This window comes from Stigmatopora nigra, chromosome 8 (genome assembly GCF_051989575.1).
Source record: "Stigmatopora nigra isolate UIUO_SnigA chromosome 8, RoL_Snig_1.1, whole genome shotgun sequence".
Classification (NCBI taxonomy): domain Eukaryota; kingdom Metazoa; phylum Chordata; class Actinopteri; order Syngnathiformes; family Syngnathidae; genus Stigmatopora; species Stigmatopora nigra.
Window position 1 is genome coordinate 8742738 of NC_135515.1, and position 19977 is coordinate 8762714.

Here is a 19977-nt window from a genome sequence, read left to right on the forward strand (position 1 = left end):
TAAGTCTGGATGGAGGAGTAATAATGTTTCAATTATTTTGATATTTAAGTGCGATGAAACCTTACAAGATTGCTGCCTGGAAATAGTGCTGTTGAGTGGAAAAAATGTTTGTATAATTTTTGAAAAACAATTTCTCATTGCAATTACTAAATAAAATGTTGTGAATTAAGTTTTCTTAGTCTGATCATATATAATATGATGAACGGAAAACCAGATAACTTGATGGCAAATGCTGATTCCCACCAGGATTTGAGAACCAGTCCAGCAACCAAGGTCTCTTCCCAAAAAGACAACATTATGACCTAACTCCAACTACAATATGATGAACTTTTAGAAAAAAGGGATGCTTCCTGACAAAATTTTAAAGTTACGATGGTTAAATACATGAAAGGAGGTAAGGGCACCACCTATCACTGTATAAAAATGCCATCTTTATTCAAACAAAGCTACATTGTCACAGAATAGCAATAGGGAATTACAGAAACTGAAACCAAAATTTAACTTCTCAAATTGCAAAGGCAACAGCACTTCTGCCATCGAAACAATTCCACTAAAATCCTGTGTACAAAAAAAGACAGACGTAAATGCACCTTTCCTGTACTAGAACATCCCTTAACACAAAGTCCGCCCATAGTTCAAGAAGCCTCCCTCTAACTAAAAGGGACTGTGGAAAAAGAGTGAAGTAAATATGAGAGGAATAACAAGAAGAATTGTCTAGTTTTAACATTAAAATTTCCAAACAAGTGTTGACAAGACATTTTACAAGATGGGCCATAAAAATCAGCCTTTTAGCTCAACCATACATATCTTCACGGTCAGCATTGTATATTTCACCCTCCTGTAACGAGGCAAAGTTAAGGAAGTGCGATGGCCGATGAACTTCATGGTAGAACTCCTTGGGGTTAGCAAGCTGTAGGTCATACTTCATGTTGGGGTCGTGGCGTACACCTGAATTGGAAAAAATAAAGAAGGGCGGTGTATTATTTCTTAAAGCGGAAGAGAAATAAACAGTATATAAAGTTCTTTTGGCAAGTTCTCAAGGGGAAACCCTGGTATAGTGATTTGGGTGATGAACACTTGAAGCACAAAAATGAAAGAAAAGGTACTGACCCATGAAGTTATAGTTCCAAGAAACTTGTCCTGGGACCATGAAGAAGCCTAGGAAGCGGTCAGAGAGCAACATCTGGACTCTCTCATAGTGGGAAGGCAGGTAGCCTTTCGGGTTGTTCCCCTTGTCCGTGTTCTGTCGGCCCCACTCGTAACCACTAGGTGTCAACTTGTAGGCAGTTAGCGTACATGAGCCTGGAGTGAAGCTGCAAATCAAACCAAATGTTCAACTTTTTAACATGGATTTTTTTTGTCTTTGTTGTCAAACATGTCAAAGTAAGTGACGACAAAAGATTGTTCTACTGCCATCACTTTACCATGAGCTCAAACATTTACCTGCATGTAATAATGATGGTCTTTTCTCCATCCCAAGAGGGATTGTCAGCCATGACCTTGGCGTGGGTGGTGACGTCCTGGGGGGACAGCTGAGGTGACTCATTAGGCTGTGTGTGAATCCAACCGAGGGGTTCCATTTCCTTTTGGAGAGCAAGATATTTTTTTGAGAATATGTACCTAAAGCATGGTAACAGAAATAAAGAGCCCTTGCTCAAATCTTACTTTTAGATATTCATGTCCTGGTAGCTGGTTGGGCAAATGGACAGTCTGGTGGGTCCCCCACTGTGGCACCATGACAATGCAACGGATCTCCTTTACTTGTGGGTTGTCAGGTGGGCTGGTGCCATACAGGTAGCCTGCAATCTAGAACATAGCACAATATAATGTATTGTATACAATTTAGGCACTGGCAACTGTAAACATTGCAAATGATCTAAACCAAAAGCGTAGAAGTGCAGCCGAGATAAGCCTCATTAGCAACAAAGAGCTCCAAATTGAAGAAAAAGTCATAGCAAGTATATAGAAGAGAGGCATGGCTGCATTTGAGCCAAAATAACCCACGTTTAAAATGATTTATTTATCTGCCGGATCTTAAAAAAAATCTAATGTCAAATTGCCAAATATCGGCGCCGAGAATCAGTCGATCTATAGCCTTGAGTTTGACACCCGTGATCGAAACTGTCAACGTACCTGTGCACGCAAATCTGAAATGCAGATGAACTTTTTGAGGACATTTTTGGGCAAGATGTAGGTGTAGCCTGTCTCCTTGATGTCATCAGATGACACGTAAATGTGGTTGGTGCGGAGATGGAGATTGGCAGCAGATATAGCTCTGACAGGAGAGGTACAAAGTGTTAGTCAATAGCAGTAAACCTAAAGTCAATTTCCTCAATTGGAGACATACCTGACCCTCCATTCTGTCTTGGAGGAGAAGGTCTGTGTTTCGTAGTTGGACGTGGTGGAAGTGATGATCTCGTCACCGTGTTTGTTGACCGTGCGCGTCTGTGTGGCTGTGAGCTGCGATTGCTCTTTGGTTTGCTTTTCAATTTCAGCGATCTGCTGCCGTTGCTGAGAAGGAGCGGAGATCTCCATGCCCAGGATGATGTCACGGATCTCGGATTGGGTCAGTGATGCTACGTTCACACTGGAAAAAGACAGGCGACAGAGATGTGTTAGGTGACCTATTCGGTGGTTCAAAGGAAAATTGAATTTGGCTAATCTGAGACTCACTTGTTCTTTTTGCCATAGTCAGCCAAAATGAGGTCTTTAAGTTGCACTTCCACCTTGATCCACTCCTCGTCGGTGAGAGTGGGCCAAATGTGGTGAGGCTCTGTAATGGTGGTCTTATCAGGTTTGAGGATCACTTTGGCGCGGTCATTGTTGACATGGAGCGCTCTGAGGATCAGGATGAGTCGAGAGAAAGCCTAAAGAGTGCACAAATCAGGCAGAAACTGCTATTAAAAAATGGCAAATAGTATTTAATCCATTTGTTTTTGGATCATGTAATGAAAGAAAGAAACTTTTAAACATTGTTTTTGTGATTGATAGAAAGACTCACTGTGTAAGATGAAATAGTCTTAAGCCAGTCATCATAAAGGTTGAACAGCACCATCTGGGGTTCAGTTGCTTTAAGGATCAGGTCTCCAAACTTCTCCACCTTTAGACAGGCCTGGAATGGCAGCTGTAACTCAGACCCCTTGATCACAATGTTGGGGAAGTCAAGCAAATGGACCTGTGGAAAAAAGGACAACATTAGAATTGTAATACATTGAAGTCACACCGACACAGAAAGGTCTTAAATAGCAATTCAATAATATTTGGTGTAACTGTCTTACCTCAAGAGGGTCCAGCATACCCTTCCTGGTCACAATAATCTGCTTCGGCTGCTCCTCCACAGGGAGTGAGCGAATCAAGGCAGCAACTTCTTCAGCTGTCTTCCATTTAGCCAGCTACAAGAACATCAAGAGGAATTATTAGCAGGGTTCTAACTGTGTCTTTGTTGTAAATGCTATTGGGAAAACCATCTTGGAGATAACTGAATATGAGCCAGTGTGCATACCTGACCCAGACGTTTCTGTCCGGCCCACACAGATGTATGAATGATCTTGAGGAAGAGCTGTCCGGTCCTGGGGTTGAAGATGAAAATGGCTCCATTGATTGGTTTGGTGGTCAAGTTACCCTCAAAGGTCTGTTGAAAGAAAGAAAAATGCAAGTGAAAAGAGAAAAACACATGCAAACCATAGACTACACAAAAAAAAAAAATCCAGGTCCAAACAAACCTTGTGAATGGTGACTCTGTAGACATTGGTGTCATCCACAAACCAAATGATTTGGTTAGAGAAGAGTTCACCGTAGTTCTGTGAGGACAGGTACGGCTCAGTGGGCTCAGAGGAGTACAGCTGCAGACCCTTGCGGATACGCTCCCTCAACACATATAGGGCAGGGTTAGCCTTCATGATCTTAGCCATGGCCTGCTGGATCAGAGGCTTGCTGCCCGGGAACCAGTTCCCATAACCACTGTACATAGACAGAAATTTGAGAAATTTAGAAAGGTTTGTGGAAAAACGCTTCACGTTTGTTCAACGAAAACGAACCTGTGGAGGTTGTAAGCCAAGTCGATGGCAATGAGGACCCCAGTGGGGGAAGGATAGATACTCATGTTGTCCGTAGTGTAATCCAAGAATTTAGCCCTGGCGTAGCGTTCAATGTCATGCGAGTCATAGTCACCCCAACGGAGCTGGATGTCAATCCAGTACTTTTGTGTGGTGGTGCTGTCCATCACATCCCTACAAGAAGAGCAGAGGTAAGCGGACGCACATAAATCTATTCTAGTTCAAAATGATTAAAAAATCTTTTCCGATCCTATCACTTCATACTTTGAGTCTGCAAGCAGAGATGGTCGAGAGACGTTCCACTTGTAGGAGGCAAAAAGGAGGATATCGGCACAAGAGGAGTTCATCTTATACGACTTCCTGGGATGGATGGTCTCCTTCTGCACAGTCTCAATCTCCAGAGCATCGAGCTCCTGGTCAAACACCTGCAAGCCAAAACACAATCACATTTGTACCTGGACAATTTCCCATTGAACTATTTGCCCTTCTTTTATACCATTTGGGAAAAATATTAGGAAATATTTGATAAAATAAAACCAACCTGACAGAGATCCATGACAATACTCTCGTGGATCTTTTGCCACAAGTGAGCTCTGAAGATTTGGATGAGGGAGATCTTCAGGGTAGGAATCTTTCCGTGCATGAAGATTCCTGTCAAGTCCAGTTGCACCTGGAAACCCACATAAACCTACAGACAAGGAGAAACTTATTAGCTTGCAATTCCACACCTAAGTGTTTTAAAACAAAGTAGTAGTTTTATTGCTGAACATACATTGGCTCTGTTAATTGTAGGTGACCACCAGAGAGTGAAACGACGGTTGGGAATTTGGTTGAGACCAGATCTCTGTGCATTTGTCAACTTCTTCCATTTCATGGATTCTTCAAATCCACTGGCCTTTTCCCTATGAGTCACAAATAAAACAAATTCAGATTAAACCCGGTCACATCTAGTCTGGTAACTTTCTTTACAAGATAAAGATTATCAAAAGTATGTTTAGTCATGTTTATTTCAATAAAAACGACTCTCTCACCAGAAAAGACCCTCCCAAGTGGGGAAGTAAGTGCCTTTGAAGAGGGTGTGTTCGAGAATGCCTTCCACGCCACCAAGGGCCTGGATCATGTCTGTGCGGTAGTTGTTGAGGTTCCACAATTTGCCGTCATGTCTCTGGTGAGTCCACCAGAAAGGATTCTGCTTCAGGACCTGGAGTATACAAATATATATTAAACCACTTATTTAGATCAGTGTCTATCATGGTCAATATACGTGCAGGCTGAAAATAAATAGTGGGCAACGCCTTTTATTGTACCTGGTATTGTTTAAAATCTGTCCTGACTCTCCACCCTTTGTCATAGGCCAATGTGTGTCTGTCTTTCTGGAAAAGGGTGTTGATACGTGGGATTCCTCTGTCCCACGAGTCCTCCAAATCCTCCAAAGTCAGTCGCCTGGAAGACAGAACACAAAGAGACATTTGTTTCAGCCATATTTTAAACTCTTTCTTTATTGTTGTTGAAAATGGTCAAAGACGATGAGAATGCATCTCATGTGATGCCTATTAAATACAGGTGCATTCCCCAAAACTATATTGCTCTGTATATTGAAATGCCTTTTGAATTGATTAATATAAAAGTTTGCATTTTCTTGTTAGAAGCGGCCTTGTTTTGAGTCCCTAAAAAACTTGTAATATCTAGTAGCATACCTGTTCTGTGCAATGGCTTCTTGTCTCTTGAGGGCGTACTCAGCCCATACCCTTTGGGAGTCGATGAACTCACTTTCCCAAGGCTGAATGTAACGGTACAAATTTGGAATAAGTTGGTCCTCTTCATGACTCATTCCAGACCTGAAGTGGGTGATTCCCACATCTGTCTGCTTGGACCAACTAGGGGTAAGAAAAGAGTTTTAGCTCAACGGACAGAAAGGCATTTTAGAGTTAAGTCAAAGATACGTGTCCGGACTGACCGTAGATCAGACTGTGGTATAAGAACATGGCCCATGGACAACATTCCCAGGCCACCCAATTCTTTAGGAGTGTAGAAAACGACGGGTGGGAAACGACTAGGCATTTTGGAGTTCAGCCCAATTTTGATTCGGGTCTGAATTTTGTTCTCACACTTGACCAGCAAATCCAGCAACTCCTGGGTGTTGACGACCGCTTCACGGAAGTAAGTCATCAGGCCAATAAGAGCCGTGTTCCATTTGTTTACAATCTGAGTATTAAAAAAGGGGCAGAAGGTTATTCACATTCAGATTCTAGTTGTAAATGCTCAACATTTTTATTTGGCGTCTGTTTACCTTTGTGAAAGTGGTCGAGCCTGAGGCCATCAGAATCTGGCGCACTCTGTTGTGGAAGCGCTGCATTGACTCATCGTCCACACGCAGGAAACACTGAGCTGTCCTCTCTTTGGTAACCTTTTTATACAAAAAAATAAGAACTAACAATTAAATACGGTAGTGGGTGTGAAGTGCCATTATATGTATATGTAGGCGAGAAGGCAAAACTGGTATAAAGGAGGTAGACATTACCTCATTCTGCAAATTCCAGACACCATCCTTATGAGTGAACTCTTCGTAGCTTGTTCGGCATTTGGGCAAAATGCGGCACTCAAAACCACACATGTTAAAGAGCAGGTTGGGGTTGTCTTTGCTGTAGACGGACACAAAGCTGTTCTCCCACTGGACTGTTGTCACTGACCTCGGCAGGCGGTTCTTGATGTCCCAGAAGACCGCACGCCCACTGAGATGAATATACAAGGAATCAAGTTATGTATGGGCTTTTGTCATGGGCCAGAAAATTCTGTGGGCATTATTAAAAAGATGAACTGAGGACTTACAGATTGACATCATGCTTCATCAATCTCATGCGGGCATCGCGTGGCCAGCACTTTTTGTTGTTGTACCCTACAATGTTCTCATTGTTGGGATCAGGGTGCTCTGTTAGGTACCTCTGGATGAGGTCCCTTGCTTCATCAGCAGAAAACCTGATAAAGTCATGAAAAATATTTAGTTGGTATTTCAATCAACAGGTCACACTCAAAATACTATTAAAAGTCTTATTATAAGTCGACAGTTATTTGGGATTGAACCTTAGTTCCTCAAAGGATGGGCTGAGTCAATCTAACCTGAAGAAGATGTGGATGCGGTCAATGTAGCGACAGTACAACCGGATTGGGTGAGCACTCTCTGTCGCCGTATCTTGGAAACTAAGAAAGTCGTTGGGCATTTGAGGAGGACCTGCCATCTCACTGGCACGGTGCAGCCCCAGCACAAGCAGATCCATTACCAGACCGTAATACTGTACAATGAATGAGGCAAACTGGAGTCCACGAATGATTCCGTAAGAGTTTGTGTGGTTCATGTCCTATAAAAGAAATTTGAAAAATACATATCTACAATCAAAATTTGATTTTTGTGTGACAGATTATGAAGCTCCAACAATTTTAAGTAAAAGGCTACCTTGTAGTTGATGACCACATTGTTTTTGGCCGTCATGTAATCAGCTATGTTGTGGTCGACGATAAGACGCAGCAGTCTGTTAAGCAACGTCAAATCGATCTTCTCATACATCTTCTCGTAGCGTGACTCAAGCATCACGTTGCACTCTCCTTCTGCAGTCTCCCAAACATCCTGCAAGTTGTTGATGCCTGCAAAGATGAAGCAAAATTCAGTCAGACTAAAAACTGGAGCTTACATTCCCAAAAGACTATTTGTAAAACGATTAAAATGATGCTACAATGGCAAATAGATTGACCTTGGCACCACTTGTAGACCAGCAGTGGAGGTGGCTCTGTGTCAGCTGGTTTGATCCAGGGTGGGAAGAGTCGTCTTTTGTCTGCTTCGTACCACAGATATTGATCAAGATAGGCATCTGTGATCTTCTCCAAAGGCTCAACATCATACACTGGCACCAGGTGACTGTAAAGGTCCATGAACTCAATTCCCACCTATAAAAGAACGAATGAGGGCTGAATATGAATGACATGGTGGGTAAAATGAAGCCACACTTAATTTGAAGCCTGTTTTTTTTGTAATCATGTTTGGCTTCCCCTACTGACCTCTTTGAAGGCTCGCTGTGTGAGCAAGTGTCGCTTGATCCTGGACAGGGCCTCGTGAGGATTATCATAAGCTTGCTCGATGAGTCCAAGCTCTTCCCTCTGCGACTGGTTCAAGCGAGATTTCACACTAAAATACACACACACAAAAACATTAATTTAACAAGACATTTTGAAGTAGTCATTATGTTTGATGGATGCTTACCTGTAAGCCTCTTTGAGCCTCTCCAGTGCCAAGATTAACAATTTGGTGTCATGTTTGTATGACAGTGGAGGAAAGGGGATGGGCGAGAAACGCCGACTTTCCAGCCAATGAACAGTTGTGGTGTAAATGGCCACAGCTTCCTCAGCTGTGATGTAAGGACCATCCTGGAAGTTAAATCAAGACCACTGAATTTAAAAAAAAAACATCAGAAAAAGCTTCAAATTGGACTATTTTCAACTAACCCTAACCAGAAATTAGAACTAGTGTCTTAAAGGTGGCAACTCAACTGCAGCTGCAGTCAGTAAACAATAAACCACCATTTAATTTGATATTCCTCCAGTTCTTACGCAATTGCAAGCAAACCAATGCAAAAGCGTCTTGGTAAGAGGTTTTTACAAATGAGAAATGTTTTTTTTCCTTTTCCCTCTGTGCAATCAATACCTTCAAGTAGTTATGCTGTCTCTCCTGCTCAGCCTTCAGGTACAAACGAGTCAGTCTTCCCAAGTTCTTTTTGCAGACCGTCTTGTCCACTGTGGCACCGCGGCGGATTCGCTCACGGTTGTAGTGGGCCGTGTTGGTCCACCAGTCGGCTTTGGCTTTCACGTAGCGCAGGATCATGTTCTCAATGGGTGTTGGTAAGCCAGGGACCTGCAGATTCAAAACAGACATTAAAACAAATTTAATGAGATACAAAATTGTGGGCAACTTTTCTAGAAGCTGACATTTTGTATAAAGAAGGCAGTACTGAATATGGATTTTTTTTCTGTTGGGTGTCCACATTTTTGCACACTTAGAATTTTTGGCTGACTTTTTACACTTTCCATTTGTCCAATAAACCTGGTGTGACTTATGAAATACTACTCCAAGTTGCTGTTCCAAAAACCAAACGCTTTTTAAATAAAAATTGTTAGGGGTGCAGTACTAACCTTCCACGGGATGTTAGCTTTCCAGCACCTCCAAGACTCGCTGAGATGCTGGAGGATAGTCCTGGCTTTGTTTTGTTTGATGCCCTCGGGCATCATGTCCAAGATGTCGTGCATGACTGCGGCTCGCAACTCCAGATCAAAGTGAGACTCCACACGCTGTTTGGTCACGGTTTTGGCAACACCCTTGGAGTGACGACCTTGAAGGGAAATACATCAAAATCAAATCACAATAACTGGCAACTAGTCGACTATCCAAGTCCAATTCATCATTTGTGGGAGCCCTAAACATGAGGAAATCATTATTATCCTGAGATTGCAACTGACCTTCAAATTGCCTGGCAAGCAGATTTCCAAGCCACCTCTCCAACAGTGGTGTGATGCCCCTCATGAAGAAAAGCCACACCCTCCATCCAGGTGCCCAGAAGCCACAACCTGGTCCCTTGCCAACTGGACCCTGCATTAACAAACAAAAAAAATCAATCAAATGCAACCAAAGCTTCATTTTGGCCATTCTAAATGTACAACAGTGATTGTAGTATTGTTCTTGCAGTTTGATGGAAAATTCTACTTACTGTATTGAAGCGGTAGTAAATGAGATGTTTCAGATCCTTGCACATTCGAATTTGTCTCATCAGCTTGTACTTGTAGCGGTACATGCCAGTCAGCTGACCCACATGAGCAAAGATGTACTGGAGCCCATCAGACAACTAAAGGACAAACACATTGTGTTTAGTACTATGAAAGTGCTTATGAAACTCAGGTGTGTTTTCACATTCACCTGAAAAGCATCCACATTTCCCAGTCTGTACTGCACGTGGCTGTCCACCACCAGCTTGCTGAGTCGCAAAACTTCACGACAGAGATGGAAGGCATTGCCAAATCTAGACTTTTTACGTTCCTGGAGGACAGAAAAAAAAACATGAAATAGACTGAAATGTCTCTCGAACAAGGAAATGCTAAGCTACTTCGCACCTTGGTGGTCAGAGTCTTGACAGGCTTCAAATTGAAGTTGTAATCCAAATGCAAGTAGTTGAGATTCTTTCGGTGGATGAGAAGATTGAGCATGTTGTAGCCTTGCCGACAGACCTGAAGACCAACCTCCACCCAGTCAAGCTTGGTAGACTGAAAGAACTTGGTGGCCTTGAAGGAACGGAAGAGATACCTGCAAGAAAGACAGCTCATGTCATTCCCTGTGAAACCTGGTCACAGATTACTAAAGCGTTTTGTATTTGGTAAAAGAAGGAAATTGACCATGAACACAACAACGACAATGGATGTCCGAATTAATTGAAAATATACTGCTATCAATGAGTTTAGAAATCCAATCCAACCTGATGAATAAAATACATAATCAAATTAAGCACCTCTTTTTCTGGGCCTTGGGTGGTCTATGTTTAAGAGCATTGAGCACATAGTATTTCAGCAGTTTCTGGTATGACACACGGACTTTTACTGGCTGACCAGCAGGGCAGTGCTCACGGTACCTGCAAAACAAACAATTCTATGAATACATTCATGACACTTCTCATCATTCTGCCACTAGGCAATTTCTTTACCAGTTTTTTATGAGAGGTATATCAATGGCTCTCCTGGTACGACCAGAACGCAAGTTGAAAGGTCTCGGTGCCCACAGCAAGGCAATGCCGTTGGCCGTGTTGTCAGTGTAGAGAGGCGTCTCTTTGAGGAAGGGCTCGACAAACTCCGGAAGCTCAAATTCCTCATCGTCATCGGGCAAGGGTTCTTGACTCTAAAAAGGGCCACATTTTAGAACACTGATAAGGCTAACGTTTGAATTGTCACAGGACTAAACATTGGATATTGTGAGCAATGTTTGTTTGAATGATGACAAGCCAACTGCAACTGCAGCCAGTGATTAAAAAAGAGCCAGCACTCAATTTGATTTTCCTCTTGTTCTTACGCACAGGCAAGCAGGTCAATGCAAGTGCGTCTTGGTAAGAGGATTTTATGAACCTTCTTTATATGTTTTACACTAATGAATCAAAGTTAAGCACATTAATCAGGTTTAGCTTGGGTGCACAACTACCTTGACTGAGTGTCTGTGTGAAATGGGGTTGATCAGCGGGTCAAAGTAAAATGCTGGAAGGTCTGGATCCTCCGTCTTGATGAACACCACATTTGGTGTGTGATACCTGCACAAGGCAATCAATAAAGACTATTTACCACCAGTGAAAAAGATGCAACACTTCTAATATGGAGAACAATAAAATGTACAGAAACTCCAATTGAATGCCAGTGAACAACCTACCAGGTGAGGTGAACATGGTGTGGCAAGTTGTTGTACAGGTAGGGGAAGGCGATTTTGTACTCTGTCCTGATTGGCTGTCTGATGATGATTTTGTTGATGTCATTGAACTCATTCCAATCTTCATCCCTATTTAACAGAAAAGCGCAAACGTTCAGACATGTCCAAGTATTTAAGCAAAGTAACAATCATTTGACAGTTCTTACTGTAGGTTAATGTCTCGAACGAGAGGCTCAAATTTCGGCCCTCCGGGTATGGCCATGTTTAAAGCCTTGGAAGTGAAGAAGGCCTTAAGGTCAAATAGGTAGAAATAGTTGTAATCCACCAAGTCTGTGAGCAGCTGGTTGGCCAAGCGGTACAATGTGGACATCATAGGGAGTGAAAATTGCCATCGACGGTAAGTGGTGCCATTCACAAATCTGAGGGGTAAAAAAACAAGGTCAGTAGGCTTTCTAGCAGGAGAGGAAAAAAAGGCACATTTGGAGAGGCTTTTACTTTGTAGTCTCTTTGAGGGGCTGGTGCTCGTACAGCCACTCCACGACAGGACTATCCTCCTCTGAGTCCAGCTCCATTTGAATGGCCTCCAGTGGTTCAACATCTAAGATGTTGTCGGCGTAATCCAACGGCGGCTCTTCATCATCAAATGGCGGAAAGCGCATTCTCTTGAAGTGTCTTCTGTCACGCTTCTCTCGCCGCATCATAATCCACATGGTGCTGAGAGAAAATACAACCATCATTTTAAACATAGTGTCAACTTAAATGCTAATCAAGTGGATTACTCTGACTTACCCCCACTGGGCGATGTAGACCGGCTCGATAACCCATGGGATTTCATTTACAAATGAAATGGCTCCAGTGATGTGATAGAGGACTGGTACATCTCTGATTTGTTCCCACGGCATGGGCATGTTCTCCAGCAGTTTCAGCACAGCGTGAGGCATGTACTTGAGGGCACTGTTTTATAAAATAACAAAAAAAAAAGTTTAGGCATTGACAGTTGATGATTTGTTGTCAATTAAAAGCATGGATATGTTGTGAAATATGTAACAATTAAGTTGTAGGTTTCATTGTTTACCCCAAGTAGACTCTCTTGTCATGTCGAAACTTCCTATTGGTCATGTCGCCGTGGTCCCTGATAATTTTACGAACATGTTCAGGAGGCATATCTTCCTTCTGAGCGTCCACAAAACCAAACTTTCTCTTCTCCGAGTAGCGCTTTGCTTGCAACTGTTGCCATTTCCTCGCTGTGTTGTGGAAAGACAATGAACACAGTTACAAAATGTCCCATCTTGAGCATGTTTAAATAAATCTGAGGGTAGTCAGCAAACCTTTCTCTTGGAGTTTCTCCTCAGTCATGTAGTCTGGAACTTGTGGTGGAAGCGGCACACCCGGAGGTGGAACCCCTGCAGGAACACCGCGGAAGGGGAAGGCAACTGCCATGGTGCCTTACAACTACAAATAAGACAAGATATGAAATGTCAGTAGGCCCACTGGATTCTGTTTGTATAGTATATAGGGACAATAGGGTCAACAACTATGACTATGAAACCTGTATAGCAATCGCAATGCTCTATTCCATAAGCACTTCATGTGGACTACCCATGGATGTCGACTACCTTTCGATCCCACCATCTAGTTATGTTGTTGACTACTTATTAATTATTATTTAGTAATTATTGTTTGTTTATTGTGGTCATCTGTGCACTGCCCAAGTTGTTAATGTTGTTTACTACATATTACTTATTGATTATTTATTTAATAATATAATTTATTGATTATTTATCTGTGGATTTCGTGGTGTAGCTTTAAATCTCATTAAACTTTTACAATGACAATGAAAGGAAAGATGAAGTGTTGATGTTAAAAAAATAAATGCATACAAGGCAAAATGATGAGGACATTTTTGTATAAATGCAGCTTGCAATATGTATTTTCTATACATGACTTATTTTTACTTTTTATTATTGGATCAGTTGTTTCAGGTGGAGTATAAGAGTTGATGAGCCGTGGCAAAGGTAATATTTAGCATGATTGTATTCTAATTTATGTGTAGAAAGCAACGACACACAAATTAAAAAAATAACTTTAAATTAAAAACTAGTGTAGAAAGCAACGACACACAAATTAAAAAAATAACTTTAAATTAAAAACTAAGGCCGAAAACCTTCAGCCTAAGATCAATGCACAGCAACAAAACTCTAAATTTAACTCCATGTCAAGTATTAATAAATACATTATTAACCCGATTTTAAAAAAAAGCACTTTCCTCAATCGTGTATTCAAGATTAGGTAACATCGACGCTTGGGTAAATCTATGGCCGCTTAGCTAATGCATTGTATAGGACATGCACACGTAAACATGAAAAAATATATAATCCCGAGTATATCTAGATCTAATTTGTAGAGATCTGACACTTTATGCAAGTCCACTTTGACAGGAAATAAACGATCTGATTTTTGATGAGTCTTTCACTAGATGCAACAATGGCGCTAGTTAGGCCAAACGTGGTGATGGCGGCACGCAAGCTAAAAGCTAAGTAAATAGGACGGCAGCCATCGCTAGGAAATTCACAAGTTACAGAATCCATGAAGCATCGCTCACCCTGTTCCTTCTGTCCCACGACGATGTGTTTGCTCAAATAATTCGTTTTCTCCACACGATCTTGTTCATCAAAACATGCCTTTTTTTCAATGCAGTATGTCTTCCGAAAACCTCATCGCACACGACAAGGAACGTTGCTTACACGAAGTAACGCCGATTGGTATTCTCAGCGACAGATACGACTGAAAAAAGGAAATCCTAAAGTAAGTATCCGGGAATCTATTGCCACCTACAGTGTTGGAGTATTTTCTGCAGCATGCTTGTCCTTGTCCCATCTTATTTGGCTGATATGTTCTATAATATAGAACATATCAGCCAAATAAGATGGGACAAGGACAAACTAGATGCTTGTGCAATTATATAGAATCTATATAATTGCACAAGCATCTAGTTTTTCCTCAATCACCACAATAATTATGCCAATATTTTGATTTGGTGTGGGATTATGGTGTAGACATAACTGTTGTATTAAAACATGAGCAACAAGCTGATGGCATTGCAAAAAAATGCAGTATTTGACTTGGTTTTAAAAAATACACATGTTCAGTGAAATATTTTATCAGAATTTAATGACAACAATATGCAAACAAACAAAAATGATGACACAATCATGAACAGTGTACCAAAACTGACATAAAAGATCTAGTTGATCCATTGTAAACAATTAATACACACCAAGCCTTTCAGTAGACAGATTTTAAATAAGCCACTACAGTACTGTTGAGTGTTTTCCAGCCATTTTTTCTCATGTATATTCCAACCTACGACAAACAACATTAAGCCAATTCTTCTTGTGCCTGATCTCTGTACAGCACACTGTAACTTGATGCATCTTCTGAAAACATTTAGTAGAGTATATGCTGCATATTAATGTATGTAAATAATTCAAGCTAAAGAATAAATATTATTGAGATGACACAGAGCATTTAAATGGTCCTTCCATTCTGTTTTCTTGGTCTCGTAATATTGAGAGAAAACGACTGTCCTCCAGCAGAGAGATTCAATTCGGACGTCTTACATCTTGAGCCAACTCAGGTCTTCAACTCTGGATAGGAAAATAGTCATATGACCCACATGTAACAATCCAAGACCTTTTAATGTTATCAACATGGAAAAACCCTGTGTATCACCCCATCTTAGATTCTTTTGTACAAGCGAATAACAACACTCACTGAGTCTGCGCTTTTGTAATGCGCTGCCCTGCTGCCATTAGCTCTGCCAGGTGAGCCACAGCAGGATCAAACATGAGGCTGGCTACCGCCACCACAGTATCATCTCTATGAACAAAAAGAAGGGAAATAAGTCAAATGAACTACTGAAATCATTTAAGCATTCTCAATGATGTGGCACAGGAAGCGGATCAGATCAAAAATCGGGAAATGTTCCGCCTTTACTCACTTGATATAAAACGCCAGAAATTTTCTCTCCTCCAATTTGCCTTTGAATACAATTTCTGTGTAGCCTTCCCCGTAACCTAGGGTAAAAAAAACCTGCAATTACAATTGCAATTTTAATCAAGCTTAGTTAAAGAAAATACCTGCATATCGGATACTTTTCCCAAGCAATACAGTCCAGAAGAAAGGTACAGACTCAATTTTTGTAGGGATATTTAGCATATTGAGGGCAGCAACTCTTCCTGAAGATGTAAAGGGGAAAATTGCATCATCTGCTTCACGATGTACAACAGAATGAAGCAAATCTTACCCTGAGCTTGTGACATTTGCCAGTGACCCACATTGACTCGTTGATTGTCTCGAATAGTCAAAGGGAAGGAGGTGATGTCTCCCGCACTAAAAACATCTGCTACGTTGGTCCTCATGAACTGAAGATATATGTCATGTATACTTGGTACAATATGCAACATAGTCATGAATTCTAGAGCGACAACCATTGAGTAGTTACATCACCTTGTCAACAACTACTGCTTTTCTGGGATCTAAATCAACTTCACTTTCAGATAGAAAATCAGAATTGGGGATTACACCTGAAGGAAGAAAAAAAAACATACATACAAACACACATAACAAATGACAACAAATCCCACATTACATTTTTTTATACATTTCTGTTAATGTGGTGTTGGATTATACTCTGTATACCTTTTAAGAGTTCATGTTTAGTATAATTGTCAATAATAAATAAAAAAAACCTGCACAAATTCAAGAAAAAAATATTCTGAATTGTAATTTAGTGTGATCATTTACCTATTCCTAAAATGACTATATCAGCATCCAGAATGGTGCCACTCTTCAGTGCCACACTTTTCACCTGCAAAAAAAGGATTTTTTCCCTCCAGTAGTGCTTTTTCAATCAGTGGTCCAAATTAGTTAAAAATGTGTAATTAAATGAATGGAAAAAAATTACCGAGCCATTCTCTCCTCTGATTTCAGTGACACCGTCATTCATGTAGAACTTCACATTCTGTTCTTCCAACATCTTGAAAAGATGAGGCATTGTCATGTGATAGCAAGAACAAACAATAACATTCACATTTGAGTTTCTTACTTGCATGGTCATATGGCCAATTTGAGCTCCCAAAGACCGTTCAAATGGATATTTGGTGGTTCCTACAATGGCAACACTGGAGGCTTTGTTAGCTAAATACGATGCCACCTCCATACCTTGCATTTAAAACACACAAACTTATCACACTTTTGTAACAACAACAGCAAGAAGAAAACTAATTCCAACCAAAAATGAAAAAAGTTGACAACCTATGAAAGATGCTCCAATGACAACAGCCTTGCGGCCAAGGCATGATGCATGAATTTCACTGGCGTCTTCATACCTCTCTAGTGACTTCACTCCTTTCAGATCACTACCGGGACACGTGAGTGATCTTGCTCTGTGTATATTGACATTTTTTTACATGTTCGCATAGTCTGAAAAAGAAAACGACTGTTGTAGGTGACACTATAGATAAGCCTTGCCTGCAGCCGGTTGCGATAAGAAGCTGGTCGTAATGGAGCAAACTGCTATCCTTCATTGTCACAGTTTTTTCTCGTGTGTTTACAGCCACTGCCTAAATGTAAACAAAAAAAAATGGTCAACCTTCATAGGATGTTGTTTCAAAGAAGACGCGTGCTCTTTTCACCTCTTGCTCTGTTCGTACTTCTATCCCATATTGTTGAAAAAAATCACCAGAACGGAGGACAATGTTGCTTATATCCACATTCATGGCCTGAAAAAAAGGGTCATACCTCTTTGGATTTTGGGTGCCTTTATTGGTAATGCACACAAACCTAAACCAATTTATAACTGATGTCAGCATATCTCATAGAATTTCAGCTCCAGAAAACAAAAGTATGCAGTATGAATTTCTACTGTTTGTTTGGCTTCTTCCTCTGGATTTTTTTAGTTTCTTATGTGTTGGCAGTACAGATGGAAAAGATAAGATATTTTTTATTGACCCCACCATAGGGGAAATTCAGGATTTTGGACCAGCATAAGCAAGCATCCAGAAGAATAGAAAAACTATACATATACTGTACAACTACTATGATGTTGTCAGTGTTTTTTTTTAGTAGGATTATTTTTGAAAATAAAAAAAAAAAAATTAGGAAAAAAAGAGGAAAAATATTCTAATTCTTACCTTACTCAGTTTGGGCTTGTCAAAAGGAGGCTGAGAATCTTTGGTTACCATGACAATTCGGCCCTGGTAGCAGTTCTGACGCAACGTCTCAGCACACACCAGGGCAGCAGGGCCTAAAGGCACAAAACCTCAAATATAAAGCCCACCCATTGATGGATAGAATGTGAACCCATTCTTACCGCCTCCTATGAGCAGGATAGTATGTGTGACGTTTGGTGAAACACTGCACATCTCCTTCACACGCCTGCCTTGCTTAAGAGCCTGAGGAGAGGAAGGAAGTAATCGTTTACTATTAGGTTAACATGCATTATTTCTATTTAACTAGCCTGTTTTCACTTGCCTTTTTCTTGATGGAAACGTACACCTTTCCATCTTGAACATTCACCTGGGTCAAAATATCAAATACACTATTATGAAAGGGAGAAACTCCCAACATTTTGTTGTATGCAACCTGAAATAACAGTGAAAATCCATTCAGGCATATTTTAAATTGACTTTGATTTTACCTTGTAGCAAGGAAGAGAGTCAAGCCCAGGATATTCTTCAATATCTCCTGTTTTAATATTGAAACAAGCACCATGGAAAGGACACCTCACTCTGTTGCCAACCAATGCTCCTACCAAGTCAAAAAGTATGCATTAAAAAAATCGTAAAAGTAAAAGAATTCGGAGCTGAAAAGTTTTAATTTCTGTTCGGTTTATCATTAAATGATTCCAATGAAATAAAACATACCTTTAACTAGGGGGGCATTATAATGAGAACACTCATTTCCAATTGCACTGTACTGACCCCCACTTCGGACAAGCAATACCTTCTGGTCAGCCACAGAGACGACTTTCATCCTTCATTTCAATCAAAGAGTACAATCATAATGTTATCCTTCAATGAATGTATGAGCTGTGTTGGAAACGTTGCAGAACTTCTGTCACAAAACTGCTAGTTTTCCCTTTTGAAGTGGTCCGACAATGCCTGCATCTATTTGCACACTGATAATCTATAGGTGTGTGCTGGTTGATCTTCTGGCCCACATTGAATGGTAAAACCTATCATTTGAGTTTTGTGACAACAGTCCTGGAACTTTTCGGACCATACGTGACATACTGGCCATCATCGAGGTCATCCTCCTGACAAACCAGTCCAGTCACCTCCTCCGAAGCTTTGCCTTGATCTTGGTGATTCATTCTGTTGAAACATGAACTTATGAATGTCCCATTGTTGGGTTGAATGGTTTGATTACCACAAGCTCTCCTGCAACAAAAAAACGCTGCATTTGTGTGCTGTAAAAGAAACGAGTGATGACATTCATCTTATCTCATTTTCTGAACCGCTTTATCCTCCTTAGGATCGCGGGGGTGCTGGAGCCTATCACAGCTGACCAGCCAGAGGCAGGGCACAAGGAGATGGACAACCATCCACACACACACCCATACCTAGGGGCAATTCAGAGTGTCCAATTAGCCCACCATGCATGTTTTTTTTAATCTTGGAGGAAACTGGAGTACCCGTAGCAAACCCACAAAGCCCCAGGGAGAACATGCAAACTCCACACAGATGGACGCGACCTGGATTTGAACCCAGGATGAAAATGAATGACATAAAAAATTATCAATGTATTCCTTGAAAGAAAAATGACTGAAATGCAGCAGATAAAACACCAATCAAATAACCAAAACACCCCACCTCCCAAAAAGGAACCCTTAGTACACTCACATTACTGAAACAAAAAAACATTGTCAAAATTACCTTGCCTTTACATCCAAGATGCGGCGAGATGCAAAACTTTAAAATGAATCAAGTGCAAATTAAAAATGTATTACAGCAAATTGGGTTAGTTAACATATGCTTCGGCGCTCTTAGTGACAGAACTGTCATGCAACTATAGTACATCGCTCAAGAGGATAGACGCTCACCTTATTTATTCTTTATTGAATTATTGCTTGGTACAACTGGATGAAGTCGGTCCGTGTTAACAGCACATGATCTGTACAGCATTGACGTGCGTGATGCGCTCCAAAGCATGTGACAGTCGACCCATTAGTTCTGCTTACCGCTTGTACAACTAACAAACAGCATCATGCGTAACCCGGAAGTCGGACTCTGTGTTGACATCTTAAAAACGACATTTCCCAGAGCTCCCGAGGAACCCTACATTGTGACGTCAAGTTTTGCTTCTTTTGTAATTTTGAGACGTTCAGGCTTTGTCCGTATTTCACACAATCCCCGTATTTCATGATATACACGTACTACACTTTAGGCTTGTCCACTAGGGGCAATTTAGATTGTTCAA

At 41.0% G+C, this 19977-nt stretch overlaps 2 protein-coding genes across 3 annotated transcripts; both read right to left on the reverse strand.

Moving 5' to 3' along the window:
* Nucleotides 1-410: 410 nt before the first annotated feature.
* Nucleotides 411-14262, reverse strand: prpf8 (pre-mRNA processing factor 8). Its single transcript, XM_077722416.1, has 43 exons — nt 14099-14262; nt 12825-12948; nt 12572-12740; nt 12286-12450; nt 11992-12210; nt 11703-11915; nt 11500-11625; nt 11278-11383; nt 10790-10980; nt 10598-10717; nt 10206-10395; nt 10012-10131; nt 9806-9940; nt 9558-9687; nt 9234-9430; nt 8749-8955; nt 8308-8471; nt 8106-8232; nt 7802-7994; nt 7507-7694; nt 7173-7411; nt 6885-7031; nt 6577-6787; nt 6346-6462; nt 6013-6260; nt 5753-5932; nt 5363-5498; nt 5087-5256; nt 4828-4957; nt 4597-4743; nt 4320-4480; nt 4038-4229; nt 3723-3960; nt 3503-3631; nt 3279-3392; nt 3002-3175; nt 2674-2867; nt 2348-2587; nt 2134-2275; nt 1666-1806; nt 1444-1583; nt 1111-1313; nt 411-948 (listed from the first exon to the last, which is right to left on the reverse strand). Exons 2-43 carry the CDS (start codon nt 12934-12936, stop codon nt 794-796), a joined length of 7020 nt encoding a protein of 2339 aa, XP_077578542.1. The 5' UTR covers nt 12937-12948; nt 14099-14262; the 3' UTR covers nt 411-793.
* Nucleotides 14263-14650: 388 nt separating this feature from the next.
* Nucleotides 14651-19817, reverse strand: aifm4 (apoptosis inducing factor mitochondria associated 4). 2 transcript variants are annotated; one of them, XM_077722550.1, is made up of 20 exons: nt 19601-19817; nt 19434-19469; nt 18792-18872; nt 18423-18532; nt 18197-18306; nt 18031-18075; nt 17870-17951; nt 17691-17803; nt 17193-17279; nt 17029-17120; nt 16813-16943; nt 16604-16719; nt 16463-16534; nt 16303-16366; nt 16006-16082; nt 15803-15920; nt 15636-15734; nt 15497-15572; nt 15271-15375; nt 14651-15143 (listed from the first exon to the last, which is right to left on the reverse strand). In XM_077722550.1, the coding sequence occupies exons 3-20, from the start codon at nt 18869-18871 to the stop codon at nt 15113-15115; spliced, it is 1608 nt and encodes a 535-aa protein (XP_077578676.1). In that variant the 5' UTR covers nt 18872; nt 19434-19469; nt 19601-19817; the 3' UTR covers nt 14651-15112. The 2 variants fall into 2 exon arrangements, with proteins under 2 accessions (XP_077578676.1, XP_077578675.1); XM_077722549.1 differs by lacking the exon at nt 19434-19469.
* Between the last annotated feature and the right edge of the window lie 160 nt (nt 19818-19977).

Bases quoted from the DNA above. Each gene is read 5' to 3' on its own strand.
- aifm4 (XM_077722549.1), bottom strand. From the start codon at position 18,871: ATGAATCACCAAGATCAAGGCAAAGCTTCGGAGGAGGTGACTGGACTG. The intron at 16,720-16,812 runs GTTGTCAACTTT...TTTAAATGCAAG, and splicing joins CATTGGAGCATCTTTCATAG to GTATGGAGGTGGCATCGTAT. The intron at 15,921-16,005 runs GTGATGTAACTA...ATATATCTTCAG, and splicing joins AAGCAGTAGTTGTTGACAAG to TTCATGAGGACCAACGTAGC.
- prpf8 (XM_077722416.1), bottom strand. From the start codon at position 12,936: ATGGCAGTTGCCTTCCCCTTCCGCGGTGTTCCTGCAGGGGTTCCACCT. The intron at 4,230-4,319 runs GTATGAAGTGAT...CTCTTCTTGTAG, and splicing joins TCTCTGCTTGCAGACTCAAA to GGATGTGATGGACAGCACCA. The intron at 3,393-3,502 runs GTATGCACACTG...ATGTTCTTGTAG, and splicing joins GACAGAAACGTCTGGGTCAG to CTGGCTAAATGGAAGACAGC.